The sequence below is a fragment of the Pleurodeles waltl genome, chromosome 3_1 (genome assembly GCF_031143425.1).
Source record: "Pleurodeles waltl isolate 20211129_DDA chromosome 3_1, aPleWal1.hap1.20221129, whole genome shotgun sequence".
Taxonomy (NCBI): Eukaryota; Metazoa; Chordata; class Amphibia; order Caudata; family Salamandridae; genus Pleurodeles; species Pleurodeles waltl.
This window is the reverse complement of record NC_090440.1, coordinates 1,705,906,251-1,705,928,700: the sequence shown is the minus strand read 5'-3', so window position 1 is coordinate 1,705,928,700 and position 22,450 is coordinate 1,705,906,251. Positions and strand designations below refer to the sequence as shown.

Genomic DNA, 22,450 nt, shown 5'->3' with positions numbered 1-22,450 from the left:
TTATTAAATGAGTTCCATATTCTTCATTGTGCTTCTTACACATTTGAGAAGATATCAACAGTTTCAGTCAGGAAAAACTGTCCTCATAAATCACGTAGCACAAGACAGCAAACACCAGTTCCATCACAACATGTGACTTTTTCAAGGAAGCAAGTAACAGAGTGAAATAACTGCAGACCTCTAATGAAAGGTCATTCCCATGAAAACTAAACTGTTCACATAAGTAAAGATCCCGAGGGTTGTATCTCTTGGTACAGTAGCCAATTTTCTCTCAACCAAATGACAGATTGTCTAGTCAATAATCCAAGGCAATCATGCACGATGAACATAGTATGGACATAGGACCATGATATATCCTGATCATATCAGTAGTAGGACGGCATGTGAAGTGGCAGAGTTCCTGGATCTCTGCCACTTTGCGTGCCATCCTACTAGTGATAGGGCACTTGTGTAAAAAGCGCAATCAAGAGTATGGGACTCATCTAATAGTAAAGATTGGATCGGATTGGAATTTCCCGATACTTATTACACTGTATTGGAATTACTCTGAGCGATGGAGTTCCATCCTCTGTTAAAAAAATAATATATTACAAAGGTTTAACTGGAAAGTGGGCGAGTTGGTGGAGGAATAGCAGTGTTACTTTTGGGGAGAAGCACAGGGACTAACTAGGAATTCTGAGGAGCGCAAAGAAGCACACCAGGTAGAGTGAGCTATATGGGTGTGTGTGGGGGTGGTGGTGCAAAAAACAGACGGTGAACAGTAATGTGGAGCACCGAAGTGCAGAGAAGCTCATGGTGCTCCAATGTGACACAGAAAGAAACTAGGAAAGAACCATATAAGGGAGACCACTGCAAAACACATGTACTCTCATGAAGTGCTTCACAAAAATGAAAAAAACGAGTTATAGAAAAGAGCATTGTGGAAGGAAAGAAGGAGCATGCATTGCGCCACTTTATAAATATGGCGCGGGGAAAAGGCCAACATAGCGCCGCCTGGCGTAAAAAAAAAATACGCTAAGGAGGCGCTTAAATGGCACAAAGGGCTCTTAAACCTGCCCCTATCACTTTTAATAAGTACTTCTCAGTACATAAATTATGTAATGTTTGTTGTATGATTTACATAGCAAACATTTCCAGGGCTCGGTGCACGGGCTCTAAGATTTGAGCCAGACCTTGGCTCGTCTCTGCTCTCCCTGGTAATTTGCTGCCTCGCCAACCTCCAAGTAATACCACTTTTTTCTAAATTTACCTCTCAAAATATAGGAGCTGTTTTTTGTCGAATGGAGAAAGAAATTGCACATTCCACATATGACAGAAAGCAAATTTGACGGATGGTATTTCTGACTTTTGTGGCTACAACCATTTGCTTTGTAAATCAGAATGCAGCGGACAACTGCTTCCTCACACTATATCCCCCACACAACTTTCTATAACAATATGCAGCGGTTTTGTGTATGCTTCCTTTATATAAATGGTGATACTAAACGTATTGTTTGAGGCGCTCTGACGCATTTTCGTGCTTCATAAAACTTCCACAAAAAAAATGAAATTAGAGATAGCATTTCTTCGCCTGTGAAGCTTTGCAAAAGGGAACTTTGTAATTCACTGTGAGCAAAGAAATAAACGTTATACACCTAAATACCCGTCTCGCCAATAGAGTGATTGCAACAAGCGTTAAACCCACGGAGCTATCTTACTTGCTGTTTTCACCTGCAGTAGTGGCGATACCGTTCGGACACGCACTAATCTCCCTCCCATCGAGTTGCATGCCTGCGCCCTGAGCTGCGGCTGAGGAGAGATACATGCCTCCAGATCTGTTCCTGCCGGCCTCATGTGATGAGAGATTACTGGCCCAGGAGCCCTGGCCCATTGCCGGCGCTGCTGGCTTCCGATGGAGTATCCCTGCTGGGGCCATAAGGCCAGCTCACAGATCTGGCCTGGCCATTAATCTCTCCAGGTGAAGGGCACGCCTTCTCAGACTGTGCAGGGAGACATGATCGAACGGTGCCCAGGGGTATCATTATCATATTTAATTAAATGAAAGGAACTGATATGCTTGGTGGAGCAAGTGAGGAGTACTGGCTGGGATGCAAGGCTGTCTTCTGCTCCTTGCACTCTCTCCCTCTTTCTATTTTGTGGTATTGTGGGCAAGCAGTTAGGCTTATCAGGGGGTAGTGCTAAGCATTTGTTGAACTCATGAGGCACACAATCAATTAATAAATCCGAGACCAAATCTAGAAAAATATAAATTATTTTTATATATGTTTCAAACCCAAGAGCTACATAATCAGGTAAGTAGACTTTCAAACATAGTGTCAGAGCAGAGTCCGGTGAGTTTAACAGGCAGGCCGGAAGGCCTGGTACCGGGTCAGCTGCTCCTTCTTCCTCTTCTTCTTTGTCCTTCATCTTCGTAGGTAGTCAGGATCTGAGTTCTAGGGTTCAGGGGTGCCACTCAAATACTCAGTTTAGGAGTGTTACAGGGAGTGCCAGGTGGTAGCCAATGGACTGACCACCTTTAGGGTGACTACACCCTTCTTATGACCACTTCCACAAGGGAAGTGGGCATAACCCTAACCATGCTGGCCTAATTCTTTCCAAACAAGATGGAGGAATTTGAAAAGTAGTGTCCACTTCAGCCTGTCTACCTTAGGGGTGGGACTGGCACGAAGTGGACACTCCTCTTAATTTAATTAATTTTCCCACCTGTGCAGCCACCAAAAGTGGGGTCAGGACAGCGGGGGTTGGTCACCTTTGCTATCTGGAGAGACCTGGGTTGCACTCCAAAGGCGGCAAGACTTTTGAAGCTACCCGCCCTGGAATGTCAATCCTGCTCTGAGCGAGGTGTTATTACCTCCGCCCAGAGCAGGCCTTTGTTCTGGGCCTCCAAGTGTATTGGCCCTCACCTCAGGGGGCCAGAACTCTGTCTAGGGTGGCTGCACTAGTTTGGACGAGTCAGTGAATACACCAGCAGCTGGGTAGGTTTTCAGGGTGCACCTCTAAGGTGCCCTCTGTGTGCATTTATTAATAAACCCATCACTGCGGCCTGTGAGAATTTATTATTCTGAGATGTTTGATAGCAAACATCCCTGGATTCAGAGAAGCCATCATATAGCTGGGGAGCTCGTAATAATCACTGTCCAGTACATGCGTTTAAAATGGCTTCCCTGTGAACTTACTATGTCTCAGAATCAACAGAGACACAGCAGGAGCATATTTGTTAATGCATATATGCCCTCACATTTGCCTAGATGCACCCAGCTCTACGGTGACACCAGGCACATACAGTGATAGGGGACCTGGCACACAGGGGTGTTTGACAGGTTGTGTTTTCAATTTAGCCTGCACGAACACACGCAGTCTGTCATGGCAGCACTGTCTGGATTAGGTGAGGGGTTCCTGAGGGAGGCACAATTGGTGCTGGAGCCCTCAGAGACCTTCCTTAGTACCCCAGGCCCTGGGTTCCAGGGGTACCATTTACTAGTGACTTACATGGTTGCTAAAGAGTTTGCCCATTGTGCAAAACAACTGTGCAGTTTTGGGGTAATAGATCTGGCACTGGGGACCTGTTTAGCAGGGACCTAGTGCAGTGACAGTCAAAGACACATCAGAAACCAGGCAAAAAGCAGGGGCTAACCATGTCTAAAAGGGTGCTTTCCTACAGCCACATAAAGAATTGTCGATGGGAAACATTGAATTACCGATTGTTTTTCATCTGTAATCTAATGCTATGTATGGCTTAAAAAATCATCTGCCCCTTCTATCAACTACTAAGCAGGGGCAGAGGAGTAATGGGGGAGCCTTACATGACTTCTTTCCAGTGTCCAAAAGTTTTTTTTTAAACTGAGCTCTGGCCACCAGCCCCCACCCCCCTCTCTTCCATCTCCTTCAGAAGCAGTGCTCCATGGTTTCCAGTGCTATTCTGAAAGGCTCTTAAAGAGCCCAGCCAGAGTAGCCTGAAATTACTTTATGATGTAGCAGCAGTGGGTGACAGTGTTTGTTAACAATCCCCACTGTGTCATAGCGGTGGTTACTGGATTTGAATCCAGTTATTCACACTAGTGGCTCTCTACCAGAGCCATACAGAACAGAATCTTCCTAGCATAAAAAGAAAACCCTCAGCACTCTCCAGAGTGTGCACAAACCCTTGAATCCACAGTCGACACGCAAACCACCACTGCCTAGCTATAGAGGGATTCCACCTCTATCTGCCTCCAAATAATACAGAGTATTCAGAGACTTTTCAGATGGACTGAAATAACATGCATAAACCCACATGTAGGTGAGAAAGGTGATAGTCACTCACATGCTAGACTTCAACCCCTAATATGAACCTGACGAAGATTGGACCGTGAAGCCTCTGCCCGCCCAATTCTCTCCCAGTGGATCCTGCACAAATGTGAAGGGCGTGACAGAGCAGAGAGTTCTCAATTCACCAGATTCGAGTCAGGAACTAAAGCCTTCTTTTTCACAAGGAAAAAGAGAGGGAAAAAGTGAAGAACAGTTGTTTTTAAAATGAAAATGAAATATGGGATGAACTAAAGGGAATATAAGAAGCAAATTTTGTTACATTGAAAACAAAAAAGTGTATGCGAACAGAGATCTGATAAATTCAAGGAAGCTGAACTTTGATAAATTATTGGAAGCAGTTTTTTTTTACATTCTTGAGAACAGACTGGGGTAAATCTCTGGGAGCTGAGCTAGGATGACTTCATAACTACGAGGACTAAACCTATCGGTGCAACTGCAGTGAATTTCTAGAGCACATCTTTTATTAACGTATTTTGATCTGAAAAATTAATAAGTAAAAAGGGAGCGAATCCTCAGATCTTGAACGGTTAAGTGGCTTTTCACATGCATTTGACATGTACAGTAATGGATGTGGAGTTGATTGCAGCCGGTATCTGTGCAGTATGTAAATATCGGGCGTATCTCTGTTAAATAGCTCACACCTGCAGCTAAAAAAGTAATGGAGTCAATTTGAAGCTCGAGACCAGCAGAACTAGAGCTGAACTGAACTTTTGCATTACATTTATTACATATCATGTTTGTCTGTGTGTTTGTCAGGTGGCGGCTGAACTTGCTGCAAAAGAGGAAGCGCGGGAGAAGAAGAAGAAGGATAAAGGAAAGAAAGGCAAGAAGAAAGAAGGAAAAAAGAAAGGCAAGAAGGACAAAGAGTCTGCGAAAAAGAAGGGAAAGAAGGGAAAAGGAGAGGTGAGTTTCTTCACATGGAGAAGGGGAGAGAAGAGTTCGGTGGTATCAAAGAGAGATGGAGACAGTAATGGAGTGTGGAGGGAACATTGTCAACAGCAATCTAGAGGGAACCCCTTTTTAGGCCCCCATACCACAGCAATAGGTTGACGTTCTCCAGGAGAGCACTAGTCAAAAGCTGAAAGACCCTTTGAATCAGTAGCTGCCTGGACACTCAAAGATAATAACAATCAAGGAAGAGCTAAAACCAACAGTATGTAGGAACTTTGAAAGTGTGTCCCTTCAAAAATCTTTCTGAATGGGCAAGGGAAAGGAGAAGTAAGAATATTTAAGGTGGTAACGAAGACACCGTAGAGGAAAAAAGGCTAAAGGATGTGGGACTCTTGTGGGTGGAGAAAATGAGCCATTGAAGTGAGGTTAAAGAATTGTACGAATAGTCCTTGAAGGAGAAGGGATGAAACAGACACGAGTTTCCAAAGATTGAGCACGTGTAGCAAAAGCGAAAGTATGGCAAAGAAGTGCAGGGGTACATCAAGAGGCATACCTGCAGAGGGAGTTGTGCTGCAGTCACACGAGAAGGTGAAAGGCAGAGAGGTTTGAGACTCAGAAAGAGGACAAAGGTCTGGGATGGATGGAGAGATAATAGGGCTTAGCGGAGAGGAAACGGCAAAAGAAAGAGTTTCTGGAAAAGAAAGACGGATGGGGACATTGCTTGAAATATTCCTTTTTATGGCTGCTATATACAGCCTTAACTTTCTGGAATACCTTATAGCATGAACTCTTCACAGTTACTATAACAAGTTGATAGAGTGTGTGGGCTTTGGGCCATCCATTCGTTTACTTGTGCCCTCCATGGCTTGGATGGACTTAACATCCAGTTCATGACATTTCATGAATTATTACTTTGTCCCATTTATGGTCTCATTACGTTTTAATGATGAGGGCCAAATAAGTCCTTTTGTTAGACCAAAGCCAGTATGTGCTCACTGACACAACAATATTTTCATTGCAGGTTTATTGTTTATTTGTGTGGGAAAGAATGTGACATTAGAATGACTTAGCTTATTAAAAGGACACCATACTATTTACTGCTCACACTTATGTGTTTGTGTGTCTTACTTTTCTATCATGATTACCTGTTGGATTTACAGCCTTTAAGTTATTTATTTACAAAGTAGAATATAAATCTGTTTTCCTTAAAAATGGCCCTTTGTCAAAAATAACTACTATGCAATACTTTGCCATGTACGCCTCTTCATCTTCTAACTTCTTTCCTTGAAACTCTTCTGTGGCTATATTGCCTAACTCTGCTAATGCAGTCGGTTCAAAAAAGGGGCCCCTTTTGAGCGTTAATATTATTCGTATCTAAGCTGTTAATTCATCATGTGACTGTCTTTCAGGGCGGCCGAGTGTAGCATCTCCAATGTCACCCTAATATTCCTAAATAGTACCCATACTAAGAATCCTAAGGTGTACTGTCTTTGCCAGTGCTTGTGATCATTCTAAACAAAGGAAAAAAAATCTAACATTAGAAACCCACAGAGTTTCAGTGGGGTTAATACATTGTTTACAGCGTTGGACACTGATATGTATTTCTTGTGTACTGAAGGAGTTTTCTTTTTCTACAAGCATCTCTCGCTTTCTGCAATCCGTGCATTCACATTAAGATTTTGCAGTCGGATCGGTCTTTCTAGCTTCAGTTTTTATTCTTAGCTCTAAAAAATGATGTCAGGAGCAGTTTTCTGGCTGGAACATCACCTAAACACATTTTCCTAATTGTAAAAGTCATTTGCACCCATAATGTATTTTATATATATCAGGCCTCGGTGAAATTCGAAAATGTGTGCATTTCACATTATGTAACATTTATAAAATCTCCTGAAATAGTGCATTGTGAAATTGTTGTGATTTTAGTGCATTATGAAATTGTTGTGATTTTAGTGCATTGTGACATTTTTGTAATTGTGATTCAGGCAGAAAATGTCTTGTTCAAGAGGCAATTTCTACTAGAAACCAGTATCCTACTATGCCGTAAAACAGTGCAAGTGCGGTACAGAGTGGGGGTGAGTGGAACTCGCCTAATTTGCTGCAGTGTAATTCTTAGAAATGACTGCAAATGTACGCAATATTATGTGGAATTATGCAAGGAGCGTAACCCTGCATTTAGCCCTGTTTTTTTTTTTGCGCAAATGCACCCTTGCTTCTAAAATGGACGTAAGGATGACGTTTGCGTAAGAAAATAGTGCTGACTGCAACAGAACAGACACAGCAGAAGCCGCTCGCGCTCCCTTCCTGTGCTCTTGGGTTGTCATTTTGGCCAGAAATTAATCATAATATGCAAACGGGTGTAATTGCAAAAAATTCAATAATTTTGTGTCACAATAGTAACTCTTTGATTTCGGCCTCCCCGGCCTAGTATTTAGTGGCAGATCAAAAACATTAACATTAAGGCTATTCTGAACTGAGGATGTTTTCAACTATTACATTTGGAAGAGGTACAGTAAATTAGAAGTCTTGAAGTCTTAGACACTGTTAGGCATGGTAGAGTGTGCCTTTCTATCCCAACAAGTTAACTGGTAGCTAGGAGGGGAGGAGACCTCAAACTAGAGGGGGGAGATGAGACTGCCATCCTCAGAGTCCGGGTTCCCGCTCTGGTTATTTATGACCGTGACTGAAGCCGGCGGCGGGAATCTCTCTAATCCTTGGCCAAGTCTGCTCTGTGCTCAGACTGCCTCTGGAGACTGCCTCTGGAGGCTTCCTGTCCTAGCTCCTGTGGGCCGTGAATTCGGAACAGCTCTGCCAGCCGTCGGTGATTTGTTTTGTTTTTCAGGTTTCTGTGAAGCAGATTTCTCCTCAGCTTACCAATATTGCAATCCTTCCCTCTCCAGAATCATCTCGATAAAGAAATGTCTGTGAACGACCAACTCCGGCAGTAGTAGTGAATGTCTCCATATGCACTTTACGGTAACATCTGGAGGTAGCAGGGTTCAGGAGATGCTGTTGAGCCCTGAAGGGAGAGTGTTTGCTCTTGCTATGAGCCTGATGGAACCACAGCCTACAGCACAGGCATAGATGGTGTCATTTAAGGGGTTGAGCCTCTGCGTGATGTGACATAGGGACTCACCCAGTACCCACAGAAAAAAGTCACTGAGTGAGGCAAAGCTCCTGGGGCCACTTGCAAGCACATAAACATGGGTCCAGAGTGTACGGTTACCCTTCTCTGAGGAGGACCCTAGGAGTACCTGATGAGCAAATCTGTCACTTAGAGAGAGGATCAAGTACACCACCTCTACCCCTGACCAACCTCAGCTTGCATTTTCCCAACAACAGGTCTACCAGCATTTGATAGTTCTAATTTTGAGATTACACAGGTTTGTGTGGTCCTCGTGCATATGGCACACATACATTCTAGTGATGGAACATCAGGATTTAAACTTGATGCAATTGTGCGTTGGGAGCCGGGGACTGAAGACCAGCAGAGAAATGGTTCCACTTCTTTATTCTGAGCCACATACTTGCAGTGCTCTGGATGCACTGCAGCCTGATGAGAAAATATTTAGCAACGTCTAGTTAGACACAACAAACAACAAGACTATAAAGAAAGAAGATCAAGCCACTGCCTTTCAGCAAGGTTCACACTAAACACAACACAAACCCACAAGCATTGCACACCCCCAATCACAGCAGGAATAAAATGGCAAATCACATATCTCAAGTAAGACAAACAGCATTTTATGAAAAATGAGGACCAGCAGACCCATTCAATCTGCCCATAGTTTGCTTGTTGAAGACCGATTGATTCCACATAGGCTTCAATTAACCTGACATAAGAATTTGAAAAACACACATTCACTCAATAAGGGCTGAAGAGTAAAGGCTTATTTTTATCCACTCATCAGTACTAATTTTATTGGGGTTGGACAGATGAAAGATTGATAGGCCTGTGATCATGAGGCTGAATGCAGTCTCCTGCCTCCTGGAGTGGATGACACCAGACCCAGATGTTTACAACCTGTATGTTCTCTTGCTTCCTCGTGTTTCTCCCAGGTCATTATTAGTTTGTTGGGCCTTTTCACAGATCCGTTAAGATTTAGGGACTTTCAAGCCTTATCAAAGGTGAGTCACCATGTGTTCCCTACAAAGCAGGACACTGGATATTATGTTTCCTAGAAGAAGTAAGGCACCATAAACCTAATTGGTTCTCCAAGTAGGTTGAGCGAGAAGTCAGTTTATAATTCATGGGACATAGTCTGACAATCACCTCATCTTGCCATCTCATCTTGTCATCACAATAGCTATTGAATCTCCAAACAGAGTTTGGGAGGGTACACATAACAATGTAAAATTACAACAAATAAGGCAAATAAAGTAGTTTATAGAATCAAGCTGTCACTCCAAATAGGCTGGTCTTGCCTCTCAAATCTGATGCTGATGAACTCTATATTGATGTAGTTATTGTACTGTTTTCAGCCCTGGGCTGTTCATAATCACTGTCCGAATCAGTCGTGGCTGGTCCATAAGTGCCACAAGGGTGGAGACCTACCAGCACGCAGGAGGAAAATAAAGCTGCTCTTTGCATCTCCAGGCTTCAGAAATGTTTTCAGACGAAGTGGCAGATTTGTCATTTGATTGTGTTTTCATTTCTGTGCTGGTGACAACAGAAGTGTGCAGAGGAGCAGCCCTGGGGAGGGGTGCATCGGGCTCCATAGATTGCGCAAGTGTGACCAGCGCTTTTCATTTCAGCCCACTTCAAACATTTGCAGATCATAGACATGCTGCGCATGCCCTTTGCAGCCCAGTTTGTCTAAGAATCATGCATGCAAGGGTGGCAATACGAAATCATCCCAGGCCCTATCAAGAGTCAGGGCGGAGCAGGGATGAAAAAAGGGTTAACCCTGAACTCTGTCTTGATTTGTGGTACGCGTTTGTGGTGCAGTAATGAAAGGTCCAACATGCAGGCAAGTAAAATATGGGAGAAACCTTGCAGAGCAGAATTTCACTGTAATGGGCAGAGGACCTACCCATATTAAATACTGCCTGAAAAAAGAAGCCTGGCACAATTGCCCCATGTTGGTTTGCTTTAATTATCAGTGAGAGGAACTGCTGGAATTAAAAAAAGAAGTTACTCCAGTGACAAGTAAATTGGGGGTCCATGTGCTACAGCGGAAAAGGGTATTGAGTCATGAGGGCCAGAGCTTGAAAAGCAAAGTCTGACAGTCAATTTACATATTTATTTCAAAATAAAACTACTCAAAGAAAATTTGCAGCAAGCATGTATGTGGCAGTAAATCTTTTGTAGATTACCTAATTAGTTACACAGAGGCAGAATATTAAAATATCTTATGGGGTTACTGATGCAGTAATCTCTGTCTGTCTAGCAATTTTGAGGGGATTATAATAGCTGAAAGGTAATTCTAGTGATTAACGCAGCTTTGGGAGAGTTCTTTGTTTTGCCAAGTCACAGACTTAAAGTAGTAAAGAGGGTTAATGTGCCTGCTGCAAGGCACACCATGTAATATGCAGATCGCAGATTATTTAGCTAGGTAAGTGGGCTACTTCTTCTGACACTGAGATAATTGTGTTACTTCCAGTTCATAAGTTGCAATCCTTCTAATATAGTACAGTGATCTATGTACTGGCATCAAGCTGCTGCATGCAAACTGTAAGTCATGGGTTTAGATCCTTTTTGTTGTTTTTCAATCTTTTGTTATTCCAAGATTGCAAAGGATGGTTCCTTTGGGAAGTGATAGTCTTGTTAGTACAGACAACCACAACCACGGTGGTACTTTTTATATCCTGACTGTGTTTCTCCTGACCATCCAGTCTTAACATATAACGTCTATAAGTATGGATGATATGTGATTCCTACATCTTATAATCCTCAGTGCCTAGTGTAACATTACTATACATTGATTTATACACTTGGATGATGTATTGTGCCTTTCTGTGTGCTGAAAGTACTGTGACACCCTACACTTAGATGAGTAGCACTATAAAAAAATTAAATAAAATAATTTAGTAGATGACAGTAAAATCAATGTCACACTATTAATGTTTTCAGTGTAAAACTCCCTGCCAATTCCCACTGTGAGTCAGGCTTGCTCTCTCTGCTCACTCCATACAGTGACATATTTTTGCCCCACCACTTTCAAAGTTCACTAGCTGGCACTGGTCCAAGTACGTGCTATCATCCCTTAGGGCACAATAGTTAGTGTTATCTTATGGGGCACCAGGAGTAACGTTAGTTTCAAGGCTGTCCAGAGGAATTAAATTATTTTACATGGGAGTTTATGGAAGTTGTCCTGGGTAGCTCTGATGAATCCTCCCACCAAAACTTTCAATCTTTTTAGTGTTCTGGAAGTTATAGCAGAGGTACATTTTAACTGCGTCACAAGAGAGGTTAATAAGCTCTTGTTAAGTTGCTCTCACCTCCCACTATCTTTAGATGGAAGAGCGTATGTAATAAAAATGTCCATTCTTCTAAAGCTCACCTTCCTTTTCAACATGATTCTTCTACATTTCAACAAGACCTGGATACAAAAACTACAAGCCAAAATTGACTCCTTCATCTGGGGTCCTAAGGGTATTAGAATCGCAAGGAGGATGTTGAGAAGGAAATATGACAGGAGGGATAGCTCTACCAGACATCCAACTATATGCTTGGGCTTTTCATTTAAAGAACGTGAAAGATATGCTATCCGGGAAAGGGGGCAATCAGCTAAAGTTGGTTATGTTAGAAGGAGTGGGAGGAGAAGGGTCTAAAGTCATGTATAAATTTGGTCACCCTAGATTTTACAAAAAAGTAAGATTGAAAGTCTTGCAGGCTGCCGCTCAGCCATGGGCCCAGATAATGAAAACAACAAATTTGTCATACTACAGCACCTACGCTCCTGTGTGGGATTCCTCTGGTGCACCAGAGTGCCTTAAAGACTCCTTATCACTCCCTCTAAAGGAGGCAGGTGTCGTGGAATGGGGTCAGATACTCCAAAATGGGAAACTCACCTCCTGGGAGGAATTTACGGCAAAGATACGTGGTCACTATCAAAATGTAAATATCATCAACTACAAAGTTGGGTCCAATCATTGCAAGAGCTGGGAACTGACAGAAATGAGCTGGAGGAGCTGTTGGTTAAAGGACCAACTCGTAAAAAGGAAGGGGTGGCCTATTATAGCTTATTGGTGGAAAGTTTAGCTCAAGGTCAGGACCTCCCAGCCTCCAGATATTTTCAGAATGAAGATGCCTCTCGTTTATGGCTAGTCCCATGGCAACTCCTTTACGAAGGCATAAAACTAGTGTATCTAAGAAGAAATCATCTTTTTGTCCTTCATAGGTCATATTATACCCCTAAAAATGGCCAAACTCAGAGATGTAGGGAATACGGATTGCAGAAAATGCAGTTATTCTATTGCAGATGACCTCCATATGTTTTTTTCTTGCCCTTACTTTCAGAGGTCCGGGAGGTTTTAAGCGAGGTACTACACCTACAGTTTGACATGATCCGGAGGGTGGTCACCCATGATAGGAAATCTGTATGGTTATAGAAGAAGCCTGGTGTTGTTTCCTGATGCTGTTGGGTAGAAGGGAGATTTGTAAGCAATGGACATCTTCAAAAGCCCCCACCAAGTCTGAATGGCCGAGCGCTGTGGTCAACACATGTAGGATGGATTCAAATCGATCCTGTGCGAAGGAAGCAGCAAAGTTGTGGAGACCCTGGATAAGGTGGCTGGAGTGGGGGGCTATGGTACGCCAAAACATCCTGTCTGTAACCGTCCGATGATTAAAGCCATATGGGATCAAGACCCGACAACGGGTGGACACACCCGTAAGTGTGGTCTTCACCTCCCAAACTTCCCACTTTGAGTACTTTGATCTTTTCCGGGGACGCTCGAACAGAGTGAAGATCTTGGAGCTCAGAATGAAAGCATGTAAGCTAAATGAGGACACCCCAGAATAAAAAATCTTCTTAGTGTTTTCAGAGAAACAAACCCAAAACCTGAAGAACAGAAATACAGCAATTTGAAATTTAAATAAAGTTTAATAAAACTTACAGCTAGCCAATCGTGTTTTAGTAGCCCAAACCTTAAAATTGTTATACCTGTGGGCCTGCTAATTTTGGTCAAGAGATTCAAGTGATGGGTTGCATAGTGTGACACCAAGGGGCAGATTTAAAAGCCCCTTGCTCCACTTTAGCACCACCTTAGCCTCATTTTTTACACTAAGGCAGCGCTAAGGTGTCTTTTTCCCTGTGCCATATTTACAAATTGCGCCACTTTGTAACCCTTTGCACCACATTATGCATGCGCCATACATAATGTGTGCAAAGGAGGCATTCCGGTGCAAGGGGGCCCAAAAAAATGGCACAAGATTTAATTGCGCCATTTTTGGTGTCATTTTTTACGCCTGCTGAAAGCAGGCATTAAAAGCACTCACCCATTGTAATCAATGGGCCTCCTTGCACTTTGCTCCACTAGAGTCAAAGTTTTTGATGCTAGTGAAGCAAAGCACCACAATAGCATCAACAATGTTGACGCTATTGTCCCTAATACTTCCATGGTGCAACGTATCATAAATAGGGCGCACACATGATGAAGTTAAGTGGGTGCGGGGGGCGCAAGAAAAGTGGCGCTGCCTTGGATGCTGTGCCACTTTTCTTAAATTCGGCCCCAACTGTCTTAATTTTGGGATAGAGACCTTAGGATATCTAAATTTCGGATTCCCAGCCTGGCAATGACCATGATCAATAACTTTGGGCACAGATGATGTCAACCTTGATGCTGAAAATGGTCAGGTTGGTCCATGATCCTGCCTCTGTTATGGAGTGGGCCCACGTTATGGAGCGCACAAGCAAAGACTTAGAACACTGGATTCAGCTAATGCTGGACCACTGTACCGCCCAGCAGGTTCAACTGAACTTCCAAGCGTGGCTCAGTGGCACTTCGTCAGTCACCTGAGCCAAGAGGTTGGTGATGGGGGTCATTCTTACCCTTTTCCAGGTACAGGAAGTGGGTGGCAGTGATGGTGCAGGGGACTGATCCCCACAAACAGCAAACATTGGTGAGGGGAGGATGATCCTCGGGCAGTGATTCTTTGGTGCATAGATCTGTCTTTAGAAAGGGTCTAGAGGGCACCAGGGTGATCTGGGCTTTCTCAGTTCACAGGGAACTCCATGAGTAGGCAGTAATAACAGCAGGATGGGCGGCAGTCACAGGGCTACAGGCAGAAAGATAAGCCTATACAAAGCCAAGGGGAGAGTCCCAGCCCTCCGCACCACCATCCAGGTAGGCACCAGGCACAGCGCATCAAATTGGAAGTGGGCGAAATTTGTATTTCGAGTAATATAGGGAATGTACATGGCAACTGCACAGCAACATGCATTTGTACCTTGCCAGTATATCGCATAAAAATGAACGAGGACGTGCCTCACATACAAATGTCATGAGAGATTCTAAGTGGTGACTCATCCAGGCAGAAAATGTCTCACAGCCGAAGCACTCATCAGTTTCACAATTCCTGTAAGGCATTTCATACTTCAACGAGTCTAATGTAGTTTTAAAATGATGCACTAAAACATAACTACTAAAATTAACAAGCATTGGCAAAGACAATAGTTCTTGGCAAAGCGAGGGCTACTGTCCTTGTCAATGTCAATCTCTTTTAGCAATGTTGTATGGCACCGTCATAGCGCTTTTTCCCTGACTCCCAGCCATGTTGAAGAGCAACCATAATTCTGTGCTATGCAACTTAGCTAAAAGACATAGACAAAGCCAATAGCTCTCGTACTGCATAGACCTATTGGCTTTGACAAAGCTCGTTTTTCTTATGGCGGGTGTGGGGCGGGGGAACGCACACAACAGGAGAGTAGGGGATGGGAGGGAAGAAGTAACATAGACAACATGAGGATGGGGGGTATAGCCCAAGAAAAACACGCTCACATTAACATTGCACAAAGGTGTGTAAAGTGTAACGTAAACCATGTGTAAGGCACACATGAGTAGGACGCTCCCCTGGCAGTCTTTGTAACTTGGTTCCCTGCCGATTTCATTGTCTAATGGCCTCAATCTACGTTCTTAAGCTTCTGGAACTGTTCTACCAGGTTAATAGAGGGAGGGGTGGAGCACAGATCTCCCAAGTTTCCTCTGCCTCTGCTGGAGTACTTCATCAAGTCCAAGTTTTTGGTTTTACTTTGCATTCTGGCTCTTGTATTTCTTTCTTTATTCGGTTATAAAATGAGGACTACAAGCATCACACAGCAAGGAAAAAATAAAGCTGGCCTGCATTAACTACTCATACACGCATGGATCGTTTGAAAGTTGAGAACTCTGTGCGGACCGTGAGCCTGGTCGCTATCTGTGAACCTGAACCGGGTATTCAAGCAAATAAATAATGCCAGGGAAACAAAGTAAGAAAAGAGGGAACATGAGTGGGTAAGAAAAAAGCAATCAACCGGAAAAGGGGGCGTCAAAATAAAACAAAGACTATTTCCATAGCTGTATCTGTTTACCCTTGTTGTCCGCATGCTTGGTGGCTCCTGTATTCACACTTTGTATTTTTGGGTCTCGGGGCTTATATGTGCAAGCGGCCAATGGGGCCAGGTGTTGGAAGCAGCTGGCTGGAGGGGGCTGCTGACAGAGCATGACGTCACCGCCCTACTGAAGTCCGGGCGGCGAGGCTTCCCTAGGCCCAGTGTAGCCCAGGCTCACATTACTGTTAAAGACGTGGAAAGTATTACTCTCCGTTTAATGCCCGCAAAAGTAGGCCTTGGACTGAGAAGGCCATGATTTGCTTGTGGATGCGAAGTGCAGGGGAGTAGGGTAAACACAGGAGGCATTGCGAGTGCGTGCCATGGCAAACTACAAGGAAGGATATGAGAATGACATTGCAGCTAACAAATGGTAAGCCTGGGGGGGGCTGTAGCCCACTATCTGTAAACAAAATGTATCCAAGAGACAATGCCTGGGCTGTCTAACCAATCCCTAAAAATTATCCGAAATATGTATTCCTGTTAATTGGAAAGTATGCACGATTACACTTGTGTAATGAATATTTCACTAGGGCTCAGTCACAATGTGATTTTTAAGTGGCCTGTAGGGAAGCTCACACTCTTATTTACAGCCCGTAGCAGTGGGTAGTAACTCTCTGCTAATAAGGCCACAATCCCACATTTAAAAGTCACAGGGTATCAGTGCAGGACATGATTCCCTGGATTTTCCCCATCCATAAGGCAGGAAGAAATGCTACATGACAGATCAGGCAAGGCCTTTTTATGAGACTTCTTGAGATGGCGATCCCTTCAATCTAATCAGAAGCATATAATAAATTGAAACTTTGGGGAAGCAAGGTCATATAGTTTAGAATTGGATATATGAACAAGACAGCTGCAGACTTTAATTCTTAAAATATTAATTTTCTATTTTTATTTTGAAAACTTGTGACAGCTCTTTCTATGGACACAAGTATCTTCTGACTGTAGTCACGAGCTCCCACATCTTTAGTCTTATATCAGGTCCTCTTGTTCTAAGTACGCTCAATGAAAATTTAGCCCCCTGTTCTGTGTATTAGGTCATTGTCCAGTTATTTTCGGCCCCCTCTCTACTTTTGTATGCTTTGTGATTCTTGAGTATCTCCTCATGTTAAATCATTGGCCTTTGTGATCACAAATCTCTGAACTATCTCCATTCCGACCTTATCATTTCTCCAGGTGTGGTCTCCGCAGCCTTGGACAATTCTCTAGAGGAGGCCTCTAGAAACTGAGAAAGTACTCTGTATACGGGCTTCAAAACTATGCCCAACAATCTGAAGCTCTACACCAGAGCATAATACTCCAACAAAGCACCAGAAAGTTGACTAGATGAGTCCTCTCCATTAATGTATATATCAAGTTAAAAAAAATCTATGTCCTGCTAACTATGACTGTCCTACATAGATGAAGTGTTTTCCCTCCTCAAGACTCTGTTGCCTTGGCCGGCCACTTTGAGAAGATCAGATATTTATAATCTGCAAGAGTTATTCCTTGCCCTACTGCACTGCTCTTCATAAATAATGTGTTTGCCATGATCATTATATTCTGAGGGATAGCCAAATAAATCTCTCCCCATAGCCATTGGCTCTCGAAAAAGCTTGAATACAGCATGCCACTTTTGAGGTGTATCCCTGTTGAATCCCCAGTTATTAATCAAGCATATTTTTTTACTTATTTGGACTTAAAAGTACTTTTGAACAAAACTCCTAAATCATTCGTACAGCCCTTTGAGATGCCTTTGAGCCCCAAGAGAGATCAAGTGACTGTTGTGCTAGGCGTGTCTGGCAGTCTTAGATACTCTGGCCCATATTTATACTTTTTGACGCTAAACTGCGCTAACGCAGTTTAGCGTCAAAAAATTTAGCGCCGTCTAACGCCATTCTGAAGCGCCATGCGGGCGCCGTATTTATGGAATGGCGTTAGCCGGCGCTAGCAGACCGGCGCTGCCTGGTGTGCGTGGAAAAAAACCATGTGGACCAGGCAGCGCCGGCGTAGGGGGAAAATGGCGTTAGGGCGTCTTAAAATGGGGCAAGTCAGGTTGAGGCAAAAAAATCGCCTCAACCCGATTTGCGCCATTTTTTTCGACGCCCAGACGCCATTTAAATGACTCCTGTCTTAGTAAAGACAGGAGTCATGCCCCCTTGCCCAATGGCCATGCCCAGGGGACTTATGTCCCCTGGGCATGGTCATTGGGCATAGTGGCATGTAGGGGGGCACAAATAAGGCCCCCCTATGCCACCAAAAAAAAATTAAAAATATAAAAAATTATACTTACCTGAACTTACCTGAATGTCCCTGGGGTGGGTCCCTCCATCCTTGGGTGTCCTCCTGGGGGAGCAGGGGTGGCAGGGGGGGTCCCTGGGGGCAGGGGAGGGCACCTGTGGGCTCATTTTAAGCCCACAGGCCCCTTAACGCCTACCCTGACCCAGGCGTTAAAAAGTGGCGCAAATGCGGGGTTTTTTGACCCGCCAACTCCCGGGCGTGATTTTTGCCCGGGAGTATAAATACGACGCATTTGCGTCGCCGTCATTTTTTTAGACGGGAACGCCTTCCTTGCATCTCATTAACGCAAGGAAGGCGTTCACGCAAAAAAATGACGCTATTTGCCCATACTTTGGCGCTAGACGCGTCTAACGCCAAAGTATAAATATGGCGTTAGTTTTGCGCCGAATTTGCGTCGAAAAAAACGACGCTAATTCGGCGCAAACGGAGTATAAATACGGGCCTCTGTTCTTCTGAATACCCATAAAACCTGGGCCATAGGCTAACATACCCTCACGTAAAGCATAAGCAAGCAGCCACTGCCATTAATTTCTTCATGAAACATAATTTTCTATAAAACCTACTTAGCATCATAATTCTGGAAGCACATTGTACATAATTTTTAAGGAAATAGGAATAATGGAAATGTTAATATTGAGCTAATTAGGAAAATGATAATAATAAGCTAACATGGGCCTGGAAATACTCAATGTGTAACTGACTAGAAAGCATCTGATTCACAAAAAGTATAAAACTACATGCAGAGATTTCCATCTGTGCTTGAACATGCTTCCGCATATTTTTTTCCAGTTCATAAACATTCCCAGTAGTATGCTTGGAATACTGCTGCAGGTGTAGTGTTCCAGTTACAGTGCTGGGAATTTCATGTGGTATAAGCCATGGTCTTCCATTCACCCAGTGAGCAAACCTGTGCAGTGTAGACAGTGTAGACAGGGGGAGTTGAGCCTGCGATACAACATTTTTTCTCTGCTGCAAATTTTGTTTTCCTTTTGTAGTTAGCCCCTCCCGTACATCCCTGCCAAATTTGAGAGGATCTGTTCCCTATTCCACCTGTAAAGGGAGTAACGCCAGCCATTAGCTAGAGCAAATTTCTAAGAAAGGGCAGATCGGATTTTTGGAATGCACACAATTGTACACATTTGTGAACATTCCCAAACTACCTAGGCTAAATATACCTGATAACATCCGTGCCACCTTGCGAGGGATTTACTATAGTAGATTTCTTTTTATTCGTGGAGGAGAAATCCACAGTTGTAAATCCATTTACACCTACCATGAATCATTTTCTGATTTCCTGGCAGGCGCAAACGGAGGTATTTATGGCCATAAACGTCCATTTATATATGGCTGTAATTATATTTATGAATCAGGCCCGAAATGTTTAATGCAAAACGGCAACGATGAGCTAACAGGAACATTACAGCAATGAGGTATTTTCAAACTACTAATGATCAGTGTCTGGGAACTGGCAATATTTTACTTACGCATGATACATAACGATTATCTAACTGAGAACATACTTGAAGAAAATAGGCAACAACGATCACATTTTTTTCATTTTTAATGGTATGCTAGCTTGGAAATGGCAGTGACATGTTTACATAGATGCCACGCGGATTCCGCTGACGAGCTGATTGGGAGCTGACTATGACAAGCTCTCTGGTACCTGGCAGTGATTGGCTAGCTGGCAATAACGTAGCTTACAGTGAACTGTCAGTGACTATAACTATTGATCCAACTGGAAACGAGTAGTGTTGAGCGGCAAGCTGAGACTGCTGTGTGAAGTGATGGACCATTTCTCTTCTTGGAGGAAGTCCGCGCTGCTGCTTCTCCAGCTGCCCATGCTCTGTGTGAGTGCAGCTTGAACCCCTGGTATCCATTCTGCAACAAGTCTTTGTATGAGGGAAGCTTGTACTGCAGATTCTCTCGCCACGTTGTGCGCGAAGTCTGTCACATTAAGAATCTTGGAGATCTATACCCTATTCTGAATTTAAACCCATTGACTTTGCGAATTAGGGTTAAAATTAACAGTTTCCCTCCCTACTTTGGGGCTAAATGGCAGATCTAAGGACCAGAAACAGACAAAAGGCTGACTGAATAAAAGCTGTAGGCCTGAACACAAACTTGCCCTATGACATCAGCGTGTCATCATCTCCTTTGTGCTGCAGATTCATAATGTTAGACCAAATTAGGGATACGAAGTCCTTATCTCTGTTTGCTGATGACCAGTCCCTCTCTCACTTATGCACTCAAGGTTTCAAACTGGAAAGTTCAACATTTATTTCCAAGAGCAATCTGACACCAGTCGCCTCACAATTTCCAACATCTTCTCATGATCACATGACATTTACCTCTATGAAGTAGGCACAGTTGCTAGTTTCTCTCCTTCGACTTTTTAATCCGACTGAACACAGATGCCAAAGAAAGAATCTTAACTTGGCAGCTTCTTGGCATTTAGCGCTCACCCTGTAATTTTGCTCCAGTTCACATTGGTATCTGTCCTAAAACCTGTTCTTTTTGTCATCAGCTCAGAGCTATGTTCATTGCAGCGATCCATTCAGGCTCATTGGTACGATATGCTTTCCTTGTTCCCATTGCCAGGATTATTGTAGTCCAGCGCATGGAAGATCCATCAGTTTGTGGATCTGTTACACTCTGGCCTACCTGCTCTTGATCTCTATGGAGTTCTTATTTGCAATTATGCCCGGCAAAGCAGCATAGGAGCTCTTGCGTCTTCTTCCAGGAAAGCAGCTACACATTAATGAATCCCTAACACTCTTCTACCTTTACAACAATATACAACAATATCCAAGCCTTTTAGTTCCCAACCACCCTAAACAACTGAAAAACAATCACCTTATGTATGTTTTTCCTAATATCTGTGACACTCTTGCTCACTGAGGATGAAAGATGTAGGGTTTGTTTACCCATAGTGGATGTACCTGCATAATAAACACAGTTGCTCTTTATATGTGTTTTGCAGGCGATTCGTGTGCTAACAAAACTGAATTAGTATATCAAACTGGTAAAATCCTAAACCAGGAGGATTTTTAAATATTTTTTTAAGTTTCTTTTCACCTTGGGCAGAAATTAAATCTTGGGTTCTTTGTTTCCCTTGTTAAATGGAATTTCTGATGTTCTGGGAGCCAAAGCTGACATGATTCAAAAACTCAAGGTGTGGGCAGGTCTGCATGTGCATGATTAAAATGGGACCCCCGGGGTAATTTCATGGAGGTCTCTGAATAACTTTGCCTCATTTTACTAGCATGCACACGTCTTTTGGATCAAAATAGTCTGCCGTATGCCAGGATAAAAAAAGCTTATTTAACAGAACTTTTTAATTTCAGCTCCAAATTATTAGTATTTTATCATTCGGATTCAATTTTTTTAGCAAATCATTTGCATTGCAAATGTTGACATCGGATGGCAACTGGAACAATGCGAGTCTTAAATTAAAAAAAAATTCCAAAATAGAAATTCAAATAGAGGAAAAGTGTACAAGATACGTTATTTTGTTCGATAACAGGAGTATAATGGGTTTTTATACTACTAACATGACGAAGCAATATTAAACCAGACGTTTGAAGCCAGAGACTCAACAAGGTCACAGGCAACTTTGTTGGGCGTATTGTTAATGTTCTCACTCAAACTTGATTCATCTTTTGATTACACCAGTCTTTCAGAGGTTGTCCTGCGTTACCTTCACAAGGGGTTTCCCATTTGGGTTGACTATGTGGCAAATCTTTAGGATCACCCATCAGAATCAATTGTGCATTTGCTGCAATTTTACAGTGAAGTGATTGTTTTTGAAAAGACAACAACAGCCCCAAAACACTCGATCCATTGTATAGAATAATGCAAAGTTTTTTATGAATGTTCTAAGCAGTCCATCCATTTTCCACACACTATCCCCCGAGCTGCTTCATCTTGAGCCCTCCAGGGATCAGACGTAGTTAAAGCCAGCATGTAGTGCTACATAAAGAAAGCAAGAGCCCCTTCAATCCCACAAGCCCTCTATGTGGGTAGGACACATGTGCAAACTTTCATTTAATACCACCAGACCGTCGCTAGAGTTACTGCCGTATCCATTCCATCACAAGCTAATGTCAACCAGGTCCGTCCCTCATTTGTTTCTAAGCCCTGCAGGGGAAATTTTCCTTAGCATGGAGTAGTGAATTTACTTATGACGTCTCCTGATTACTTACTGGTAATCTTGTTACACTGATTCCTCTCCTCGTTCCATTAAATACTTTACTGAGTTGTTTTCACCCTGCTATAACATAAACAATTCCACAAATCCTCTCCGTGGTTCCTACCATACCAGCAAACAACCATACTTCCTCATACAACTTTTTGTAATTTCCAAGCTAACAAAAATGGGACCAGTCAAAAGGGGGCGGTTGGGGGAAGGGAGGGACTTCAGGGCAGCAATTAACACT

General features: G+C 43.2%; 1 protein-coding gene across 3 annotated transcripts in view; it reads left to right on the top strand.

Annotated features, from left to right (window-relative positions):
• Positions 1–22,450, top strand: part of IQCA1 (IQ motif containing with AAA domain 1) — a 692,773-nt gene that overhangs the window by 322,572 nt on the left and 347,751 nt on the right. For all 3 annotated transcript variants that reach the window (XM_069225557.1, XM_069225559.1, XM_069225558.1), the window contains one exon: positions 5,065–5,211. In XM_069225557.1, coding sequence (XP_069081658.1) covers positions 5,065–5,211 — 147 coding nt within the window. The remainder of the gene's footprint in view (positions 1–5,064; positions 5,212–22,450) is intronic.